This window comes from Sinocyclocheilus rhinocerous, unplaced genomic scaffold, assembly GCF_001515625.1.
Source record: "Sinocyclocheilus rhinocerous isolate Xijiao unplaced genomic scaffold, SAMN03320098_v1.1 scaffold97, whole genome shotgun sequence".
Lineage (NCBI taxonomy): Eukaryota > Metazoa > Chordata > Actinopteri > Cypriniformes > Cyprinidae > Sinocyclocheilus > Sinocyclocheilus rhinocerous.
The window spans coordinates 961,668-973,745 of NW_015666183.1; the positions used below are offsets into that span (position 1 = coordinate 961,668).

General features: G+C 36.5%; 1 protein-coding gene across 1 annotated transcript in view; it reads right to left on the reverse strand.

Moving 5' to 3' along the window:
- LOC107732118 (tomoregulin-1-like) overlaps positions 1 to 11,270 on the reverse strand; it is a 26,170-nt gene extending 14,900 nt beyond the window's left edge. The window contains exons 1-2 of the mRNA XM_016543375.1: positions 10,698 to 11,270; positions 441 to 550 (exon numbers count right to left, since the gene is read on the reverse strand). Of these exons, the coding sequence (XP_016398861.1) occupies positions 441 to 550; positions 10,698 to 10,845 (258 nt within the window). The 5' untranslated portion in view covers positions 10,846 to 11,270. The remainder of the gene's footprint in view (positions 1 to 440; positions 551 to 10,697) is intronic.
- Positions 11,271 to 12,078: the final 808 nt, after the last annotated feature.

The window sequence follows — 12,078 nt, forward strand, 5'->3', positions numbered from 1 at the left end:
TTGTAAACGGTGCTTGATCTGTGCAGATTTCTCTCCTGTTTCAGACAAGATGACCATATCACTGGAGAAAGGGTTATTATGGATAGAAGACTCGTATTTTAGCCAGAAGCAATCTAAATGATGGATTTGTTTCTTACAAACTCACAGATTATCACTTCACAAAACTGATGGACTGGAGTGGTGTGGATTACTTGTGGATTATTGTGATGTTTTTATCAGCTGTTTGGACTCTCATTCTGACGGCACCCATTCACCGCAGAGGATCCATTGCTGAGGATGTAATGTAATGCTAAATTTCTCTGTTCTGATGAATAAACAAACTCATCTACTTCTCGGACGGCCTGAGGGTGAGCAGTTTCAGCAAATTTCTTGAAGGATAGGTTTCATAAAAACAGTGAACAGCATTACAAAGTAATAAATAAAAGATGTAAAATGTGTACCTGAAACTGGCATACACATTTGATGTCACCGCCGTTGTTTTGGCAGATGCCATTGTAACGGCACGTGGTGGCATCACACACTCGCAGGTCGCTCTTCTTCTCTGACAGATCTGACAATAAGACAAAACAGAGACTGATTAAACACCAAACTTGTTGGTCTTGATAATTTTGCAAGCTATGAAACAATTTTTACTTGTATGCTTGTTTCTTTTAACCTTTCTTGTGAAGCAAAAAGCTATGGAAGAATAAAAAAATAAAAATGGTAATTGTGACTTTTTTCTCTCAGAATTGCATGTTAACGGGGTCATATGATGCGATTTCAATTTTTCCTTTCTCTTTGGATATCTGGCCTCTTCAGGACTGAACTGCCACTGGCGCCCCCTCAAAATACTACAAGTTCAGGTGGCTAACAAATGTCTGCGTTTAACGAGTCTAAATGTGGTTATGTTCCATATGAATGTTCACCCATATACCATAAAACCTTCTATATCTGGAACCAGGAAGTTAAAGTTAAAATTGTAGTCCAGAATCAGCTTCATCCACTCATTATCAAAGCTGTGAAACATACTGATCTGAAATCAGACTGCTGCCCAGGAAGCAGCTGCACAGAGCATGTGTCCAACAGCTGTCAACAGTCAACTGTCATTCATATTTCAGACCACTAGCTGTGAGTATGAAGCCTATTAACAGAAATTAAGCAAGGCCTCCATCTGACACACAAACCTTTGAGACAGCGTTCAAGAAATTGTTCACCCAAGAATGTGTCGGTCATTATTTATTTACCCTCATGTTGTTTCGAACCTGTATGACTTTCTTTCTTCTGTGGAACAAAGAAGATATTTTGAAAAATGTCTCAGTGTTTTGCCTTCCAGTAAAATTTTGGACCCCACTGACAAAGATGTCAAAATACCTTCATTTGTGCTCCTCAGAAGACATACATACAGGTTTGGAACAACATATTCCCACAAAACATATTTAAAAACCCAAATATACCTTGGAAACCCTGGACAATCACAGAAGCTATGATAACATGATACTATTTTTTAGTATCTTACAGTTCCACATAAATACAACTGCATATATTTAAAAAATAGTATGATGATATATAATAAAGCATGATATTATGAACAGGTTTTATACACTTTCATTCAAAAGCAATGAATACTTTTATTCAGCAAGGATGCATTAAATTGATTAAATATGATAAAGACATTTCTAATGTTACAAATTAAGATTTCAATTTCAAATAAATGCGGTTCTTTTGCATGTTCTATTCATCAAGGAATCCTGCAATAAATGTATCAGCATTGATAATAATAAGGAATGTTATGATGCGCAGCAAATCAGCATATTGGAATGATTTCTGAAATATCATGTGACACTGAAGATGAGTAATGATGCTGAAAATTCATTGCATCTAGGAATAAATTACATTTTAGAATATATTCAAATAGAAAACCTTTTGAATTTTGAATTGTAATAATATTTCACATTATTACAGTATATTTGATCAAATAGATACAAGCCTTTGTGAGCAACAGACTTCTGTTAACCCCAAACGTTTGAAAAAAAAAATCTATATCTATCTATCTGTCTATCTATATTCAGAATTGAAATTTTTTTTGATAAATTGTATATTATACTCAATGAATGGGTTAACCGGTTTGTATTATAAGTGTTGGTAATATTACTTTGAATGAAATTCAAAATGTTTTCATTTTTCTTAATTCTCAGTTTTTAAATAGATCTATGTAAAAAAAGCACTTCAAAAGAAGCACAGCAGCCAATGACAACAATTCTCACTGTTATCCTCAGGATATGAATGAAGATTTCATATAAATTAAGAACAAAGCACCCCAAAGCAGGTCATTGGTCAAGCAAATGGCAGCCGTAACCCTGGTGTAAATGCAGGCAGATGAGACGAGGCGAAGGACAGCCCGTTAATGAGGAGCAGACACTTAAAGCCACTACAGACGCTTCATGGCTCTCGGCCGAGCCACGCGTGCATTTGGAAAAATGCTCGAATGCTGCAGCCACAGAAACCCGGCCAAGTGGTTTTAGAGAAATGAAGTGTTCCAGATCAAACCAATGCACAGACTTCAGTTCAGACAAGAGAAGTTTGGAGGAGCAGCAGCTTAAGAAGTTAATTAATCAGGCTGTTTAAATGAGATGAGAGGTTAATCTGTGGAGGTGTTAAAGTGCTGTGATAAATTATGTGTTGGGTCTGGCACCTGTGGGAATAGACCGACTGATAATAAGAACACTGTCAGAGTAAGCTGGATTTCACAGCCTGAGTACAGTAATAAAAGTGATAAAAGTTTTAAAAGCAATTATAGGAATAAAATGTTCCTAAGGCAAGAAACCACAGGTGAATTATATATATATATATATATATATATACACACACACAGAGACATATATATATATATATATATACAGTGGTGTGAAAAATTAGTGTTGTCAAACGATTAATCGCGATTAATCACATTCAAATTAAAAGATTTTGTTTACATAATATATGTGTATGTTCTGTGTACATTTATTATGTATATATAAATACACACTCATACAGTATCTATTTTGAAAATATTTACATGTATATATTTATATTTAAATTTATATAATTTATATTATATATAAATAAATGTAATATGCAAATATAACATTTTTCTTGAATATATACATGCATGTGTGTGTATTTATATATACATAATAAATATACACAGTACACACCACATTCAAAACTACAACAACAAAAAACAAAGTAGTATTACAATAGTAAATAAGTATTGCCATGTAACACATCCATAATATCATGGTAGCATGCTTTACAATATATATACACTTTACAATATATACAATATATATCCAATATATTCCACATCATGTAATGTGTTAAAGGGACAGTTCACCCAAAAATTTAGCTTTTGTCATCATTTACTCACCCTCAAGTTTCTTCCAAACAGTTGCTGGTTGACTTCCATAATATGGAAAAAAACAAATACTACGGAAGCCAATGGCTACCATCAACTGTTTGGTTACCAGCATGCATCAAAATATCTTCTTTTGTGTTCAACAGAAGAAAGAAACTCATACAGGTTTGGAACTATTTGATGGTGAGTAAATTTTGATTATAATTTTCATTTTTGGGTGAAATATCCCTTTAAGTTCCATAGCAGGTTAAGCGATATTTATGGTTGTTGTGAAAAATGCTGTAAGAATGGCTATTATTTATTTGTTTAAAATGTAAAAATACACAATTGCATTCACTTTACAATTATATTCATGCATGTCTGCTTCATATTTACAAAACAAGTTCCTCTACTGAACAACCAACCAATAAGCCCTAACCTTCACACCAAACCTCATTCAACTCATAGTTCCTTCATGGGACATTCCTTAAAGGTCCCTCATCTGAACTGACCCATTTCCAACTGCACATCTCCAAACAAACAGAGCACAATGTGTGTGGGGTAGAAATGGGGCAGAGGGGAGACCCAGATCTCACACTGCGCAAAGATAATCAGAGCAGCGACGGAAATCAATGCCGTTTGAAAGATAAGGACATCAGTCCATTGCCTGTAGCCAAACAGCTCATCCGCTCAAGACCAGTCGATACTGGTGATCTCCTCAATGGGTCAATAGACCCTGCAAAGTGTCTCTTATTAAAAAGGAGGAAGCTGTGATGTTATAGCTCGACTTTGGGCCCTCGTTCCCATTTAAAGGACGTTTAACTGCATCATATGCTAGGTACTTTTCTCCTTCTTCTGCAGCTTATAACATTTCACACATTTAAAGATGTTTTTGAAAGAAGTTCAATGCAAGTATCATATAAATATGAGTCTAAAGGGAGCTGTGCTGCTTTTGCCATGTTATGCAAATGAAACTTTAATGACCGTGCTAGCCCGGCAACATGAACCAGCCTGAACCAGTATGGAAATTCAAGCATGACTTTTCAGCAGGGATTCTTGTGGAGTCCAGCGCTGCGAAAACAGCATAACAGCACAGCATGTGGAAAGAGTCGGGTGGAAAAAAAAGTTTTACATGCAATTACAGATTGCATACATATATACATATACATATACATACATATACATATATATAATTATTTTTATTTAGCAAGGATGCATTGACAAAAAGTGACAGTAAATGTTACAAAAAAATTACACAAAAGCCGTTTTTCTGATGAACTTATTCATCAAAGGATCCTAAAATAATGTATGATGGTTTCCAGAAAATATGAAGCAGCACAACTGTTTTCAACATTGATAATAATAATAAATGTCTCTTGAGCAACAAAAGAATTGATATCATATTTTTGATATTGATATTAGATTGATTTCTGGATCGTGCGACTCTGAAGACTGGAGTAATGATGCTAAAAATTCATCTTTGAAAAAAGTACACTTTAAAATATATTAAAATATAAAATAATTATTTTAAATTAGAAAAATACTTCACAATATTACTGTTTTTACTGTATTTTTTAAATATACATACACACATATATATACATATACAGTATCTCACAGAAGTGAATACACCCCTCACATTTTTGTAAATATTTTATTATATCTTTTCATGTGACAACACTGAAGAAATGACACTTTGCTACAATGTAAAGTAGTGAGTGTACAGCTTGTATAATATCACACAAAATTACACTTTAACAATTACCTCCTTCTCACTGATACACAATCTAGCTACTCAAGTTCAGCTTAAACTTGCTTTAAGAACAATGAAGTAACCCAATCTCTCAGAGCGTGCGCTCCGGGCTGTGCTTTAACTGTGAGGGACGAGAGCATTATATGCATTTTCTCCATTCTGTAGTGCCTCTTTGCCTCCAGCATATTAGGGACACACACAAAAAAAGACAATACACTTACTAAGAAGCAGAGAAAGACTGTTAGAGCACAGAAATCGGGTGATGGATAAAGTTAAAGGACAGAGACACTTAAAGCTACTTCAAAGAAGCAAAATGTATATCATGACCAGGAATGCATTGCACATTTGGTCTGAGGGTTGCAGTGGCAAACATCCTAAAGAGAGTGGACGACTAGAGCTGTTGTTAATGAGTCCCAACCAGAATCCACTGCAGTCGACTTGTACTGTTATAATTAGATCAGCCAGGTCCTTGAGATCAAACAAGCGGTGATACGGATCTCTTATTCTAATGTTGTAAGATCAAACATTCAAAGGTATGAAGCTATCAGCCATTACTGTGAAGGAGTACGTTTGTGCAGTCTAGTGGTCAGGAACCGCCGCCGCTTTGATCTGCAAGATGGTTAGTAACATTAATTTAAAATGATAAACTTGGTTTAACCTCAGTTTGGCAGGGAATTATTTGGAGAAATATATCTTCTAACATCTTAAAAGTGTTTCACCGCAATCCCAACAAGTTATAGTCTTGTGGTAAAGAATACCACAACTATACAACCTATATACCAGAACCATCAACTAGCGGTAGGAACCGGTTCTTCTGAAGTACGCAACAGAACTTTAACCATCAAAGTGATGGTGTAACTACAGATGTAGAAGGAAACAAAGGCCTACCAGCATGGTCCACTTGGCAGTGTCTGTAGGTGGGAGTAATTGTGGTTTACTGTGGGCTAGGCCTCTTTGAGGGCACCATCTGTGAAGGGCTTGCTTAAAATAATTGCCTCTTAATTATATGCCACTGTGCAACTGACAGAATCCACAAGCATGACATCAGAGTTAAGCACTTTAGGACCAAAACACACCTTGGTATGGTATGACGCAAAATGTTACATGAGCAATCTTAAATGAGCAAGCATTATTGGTTTGTTGTAAATGCTAAAATACTTTCTCATCCCAACTTAATATATAAAGACAAATCTAAGTAAACCATTCGTTTATTTTTTAAACATTTGTTGAAGCATTCTGACCAGCTCCACATAGCAACACAGGCTAAACCAATGGCGTGAGTTTGAGGGCGGGGCTATGTGTTCTTCTGACCAATGGCAGTGTTTGGGAAGCCTGATTGAAAACAATCATTATTTCTGTGACTCTACTCTTTTAAAAATAAAGCATACAAAAGGGTTTTTTTCAGGGATGCCATAGAAGAACTATTTTCCCTAAAGAACTTTAAAAAAAACATTTTTTAGTGTGAAGGAGATTTTTATAATCTAAAGGACATTTTTCCACTTATGAAGAACCTTTTGTGCAAGTCAAAGTTTCTTTGAATGTTAAAGGTTCTTCACGGAACCACAGATAAAATAAAGAACTTTTATTTTAAAGAGTGTGGTGCTGCAGAAATGACACATTTTGCATTTAAACCAGTTAAACAATTAAAGAATGGCCTATTAACTTTTTTTTTTAGCAATTCTAATAAGCATAGCACAATATTTAAGTATCTCTAAACAGAAGCCACCAAGGACTTTCTAATCCCAGCTTAATATACAAAGACAAATCTAAGTAAACCATCAGTTGATATTTTTTAAACATTTGTTAAAGCATTCAGCCCTACATAGCAACACTGGCTCAGCCAATGGTGTGAGTTTGAGGGCAGAGCTATCTGTTAGTCTGACCAATGGCGGAAGGAGAGTGTTTGGAGAAACCTAATTGAAGACAATCATTATTTCGGTGATTAGTGGCACAGAATGATACATTTTGCCCTTTAAACCAGCTAAACAGTTAAATACTGTTAACTTATATCTGCTTAACGCTTTCTGCTTAAATTCTAAGCATATCTAAGTACATTTTAAATTTTTAAAACATTTGTTGAAGCCTTCCAACCAGCTCCACATGGCAACACTGGCTCAACCAATGGTGCAAATTTGAGGCGGAGCTATCTGTTCATCCTGACCTATGGCAGAAAGGGAAGTGTTTGGGAAACCTGATTGAAAACAATCCTCTCATCATTATTTCTGTGACTCTACACTCCTAAAAATAAAGGTTCCAAAAGGTTTATTTTTATTTTTTTTGCAGGGATGCCATTGAAGCACCATTTTTGGTTCTCCAAAGAACCTTTCAGTGAATAGTTGTTAAAAGAACCATTTTTATTTAGTGTTAAGGTTATTTTCATGATCTAAAGAAACTTTTCCACTATTAAGAACCTGTGCAATGAAAAGATTCCATGGATGTCAAAGCTGCTTCATGGAACCACCAATGCCAATAAAAGAACATTTATTTTTAAGAGTGCAGTGGTGCAGAAATTACACATTTCTCACTTTAAACCAGCTAAACAATTCCATTCTATCTGCTTAAACATTTTCAGCTTAAATCCACTTTGTCTAATATAGAAAGCCACCAAGGATGGGCTAAAATAGCGTGACAACACGCAGGGTGAACATATTGCCTTAAATGGGTTCGCAAGCGCCCGCTGCATGCACACACATGCATTATGCAAAGCTTTGCAATAGCGCTTCCCTCCGGTCGACCCCTCGCCCTGTCACGGTGGACGCCATTGATTTCAGACCTATGGGCTACGGGGAAGCTATGTGCATAAAGCATCTCTCTCGCACTGGAGTGATTTAGAGGCCGTTTGTCTGTTCAATGGAAAGCCATTAAATTGACTGATGAGTATAAGAGTTGGGTTTTCATATCCAGCCTTGCTTTAGAACCCCGGCATCCTTGAATACAAAACGGCGGTTGCATGTCAATTGATATTCTCAGATGCGTGCGCTTTGTGTTGTGAGAGATGTGTGTTTCAAGAGCGGTCTGGAAATGGGCTGAAGACTACTTAAAGAAATCATTCTATGTAGCTTCAGAGGTTCTCCATTCATTCACGAGCCAGCGTGTCTGTCCAGATCAGACAAAGATTAGAGCTCTGATTGGTAAGAGCACAGGATGTACTCAACAGTAAATGCTATTTAAAACACATTATCTAATTACATTATCCAAAAATCAAACGGCTTATTTAAAGAATAATAGATTAGAAACACTTAAAGTGAACAAGTAAAGTTTCTGTTCTCTTGCTAAGTATTATCTTTGTATTAATGGAATTTATGTTAATATTTATTACAAACATATATGGAGTAAAATATGTTCAAAAATCATTTAAAAAAATTTATATTAAATAATGATTCATTAATGCAAATAAAATGCAACTGACTATGTAATCATCCTTGGTTAGGAAAGCAAAATAAATTGGCCTATAAAATTAAAAACGATACGAAAACACTTTGCATGTCAATAAACCAACAGTATTTTGGTGCAAATTAATGTCACTTGGTAGTACACTAATAAAATAGTTGGCCCAATTTGATATTAATTAAAATGCTGTTATTTACAGAAGTAATTTTTTCATATACGTTTTCCTATTTAATTTAGCATATTGCTCAGATCACAATAATATTAATATTTTTTTACTCAAAATAATATTTTGTTCCTTTGGTACGCTAAACAAACTTTCAAACGGTGTTGCATCACCAATTCAATATAAAAATCAAGTTCCTGAGGCAAAACTACTCTTCTAAATCAGGTAAGCAATTTGATATTTATCTAAAAAGTGAGGGTGAAATAATTGCATTCTAATTTATCATTTGCTAAATGCAAGCAAGAAATGAAAGCAGAGATGCAAGCATAAATATTGATTAACTGAGATCCAGGATCAAATTCCAGGAACTTCATAAATACATAAATCATATCTGGGTTTTTAATATAGAAAATGCAAAGACTAACATGACAATTAAATGCACTTTTTGCAAGGTTCGCAACACTGTCAACTTGCCAAAATACATCCAGCACTGCATTAGGCTCTTTGATAAAAGAAACACCATTAACGCAGCGGTCCAAAATAGCACGTCTAGTGAATTAGTGACACTACATTCTAAAAAATGCTGGGTTAAATACAACCCAGTGCTGGGTAAAATAGGGACAAACCCAGCAATTGGGTTGTTTTGACCCAGCAATTGGGTTACTACCCAGAAGGTTGGGTTAAACATTTAACCCAACCGCTGGGTCAAAACAACCCAATTGCTGGGTTTGTCCCTATTTTACCCAGCACTGGGCTGTATTTAACCCATCATTTTTTAGAGTGTAAGGAGAAGGGCATCAATGAAGGGTGCTTTTTCTGCTTGTGGTCAGTACTATCCAACTGCTGAGGGCAATTCGGATGCCCCTGAGACTTGCTCCATTGTGTTCCTGCCTTTTTCAAAACCAGCCCGGCACTTATGCAGGACAGCCACTGATTAAACCACTGGTGCCTGGAGCTTTGAATCTGAAAACACTGGCGCACAATGGCCGCTATTGTCAGCTGCTTTTCCTTCTATTAATTCTAGGTGACAAAAAGGGTGTCAGGATTTAAAAAAGAAAGACAGCGAGGGGAAAAAGCGCCCATCTGGAGAGTTTACATTATATATAATGACCCAAAGGACAGAGATGAGCTTTGTGTTAAAAGGTTACATTTTAAAAGGCTACTTATTTTAACATGCAGTCAGTGTGTAAAAAGTCATCAGGTGCAAGCATACTAGTTGAGCCAACAGGATTAAAATGTGCAATTATATCCGTCCAAGTAGACTAACAAACAAGCTTTATACATTAGCCTACAACCTAAAAATCACCAAATGTTGTTGCAATTCAACTACCATGACAGAGCATTAACTCCACTAATCTTTAAGACAATTACTTGGATACGCTTGGAAACATCCATTATCCAATCTATAGGACAATGAACACATGTTTCTAAAGGACATACAAAACAGTAAACAAGACCACAACACCTTTTCAAACAGGCCTCGAGCCTGAAAGCCCCCCATCGGTTGCCATACGGGATAGTACGGACAGCGGGGCTCACTGTTGCCTTCCCAAGCCACATGCATGTGGCTTAAAACATAATAATTGGCCTATCCTTGTGCATAAAAGAACAACCATACACAAAGCTATAAAAAAAAACACAATCTCATTTATAGAAAGCACTTTCCTTAGCTGAAGAGAGAATTTGTGGTCACCCCTGATCTGATGAGAGTGATGTTATAGGGTGGGGTTCATGCTTCCCTTTATATTGTCTCACCTGATCTGGTGCACCAAAAGATGGATGCTTCACTTCAGCCCATGCAAAACCATTCAAAGGCGAGGTAATACATGCACGCAATTCAAAATAGCCCCATGCATCAGTTTATTTGACAGGAGCACATTGGTAGTTTCATTTTAGCATCCCTACACTGCCTGCATCTCCTAAGCCTCCAGAGGCCATGCTTGAATCTCCATCTTCAACAAATGTGCAATATCTGCAACAAAGATACAAAGTGAGCATGCTTTGGTTTTCATGCAACATATTAAATAGTGAACGCATACCTAAGCAGCCTTTGCCGGACACACAGTCAGTGTTCTGCGGGTTGGATGATTGAACGGATCCCAGAGCTGGGCTGAGGATGACGGTCAGCAAGCAGAACACAGACAGTTCTGGTCGGGTCCAGCTTACAAGCCCGGTGCCCACCAACATGATGTCTCTGTATCTCCTCTTTGACCTGTTAAATAAAGGTGCTGGGGAACAAAAGAGGAGCAGGCTGTGGAGGATGCGGACAATATCCCTTTTAAAACGTGTTTGTGTCCCAGGAAGGCCGACGGAGCCTTATGAGCATCCCTCCGGTTAAAAACAAGCGTGCATTTCGATCACAAGCACATTAGCGGGGATTCGCTGTTGAGCTGGAGCGCGTCTCAATAACAGCTCGCGGACGCCTCTCGTTCTGTCTTTGTGTGCATCTCAAGCGCGTCTGTTTTGCTAGTTGTGAGGAAAAGGCGACGCGTATGGACGGTTTAACGTCCTTTAGAAATCGTTCGTCCTCGGGTGTCTTTGCTATCCTTTCGCGTCGGGGCAATATCGCGATTCTCCTTGCCCAAAATCCCAACAACAAAGGGTCGGCACGGATGGGTGAACTCTTGCTATATACAAAGAGTGATACATATTGCTGTATATTGAGAATGGTATTGACATATTGTTTTAATGGCTAGAGACAGAGAGAGACAGGGTTACAGTATTGCTTAATTGCACTGTAAATGTTGTGATTTGGTGACAGTCATAATCATGCACTGAGACATACATCTGCGTTGCAGTCACGTGACTCCGGAACCTCCTCCTCCCCCAATTCCCGGAGGAAACGCAGGACCCCTAAAAATCTGCAAGCCTACAGTTGGGTCATTATTAGGATGCGGTTCTTTTCCATGCAGCGGTCGTTATATGGCTCAATCAGTGGCGTGTGGTGGGAACGAGTTTGAGTTTATTAGGCTAATAATAATTAATTAATGCATTTTCCAGTTGATGTTTGCACCGCAGCGTTATTTTACTATCACTGATATACTATTATAGTCTTACTAATATTTTGAATGTGGTATTTTTTACTTTAGCTTAAATTTGATCAATTTGTTGTTTTTATCATTTTTGTTAGTTTTATGTTTTTAAGTATTTATAGTTTTATTAATTTTTATTTTTTTTAAATTTTGGTTAAAGTTTGAGTCATTTTGTTGTGTTTGCTCTAAAAAAAAAATCTAATTTTTTGATTAATTTTATGTTCGTTTTAGTTTACCAAACTAAACAAAAATGAGAAATGTTGCCCCAAATAAGTAAAAATATTTATATATAGTGTTTTAAAAGGTTTTTAGTTTTAGTTATTGACTACACAGTTAAAGAAACATTATTTATCTTACACTACAAACAAATCAAGCAAGCAATACTATA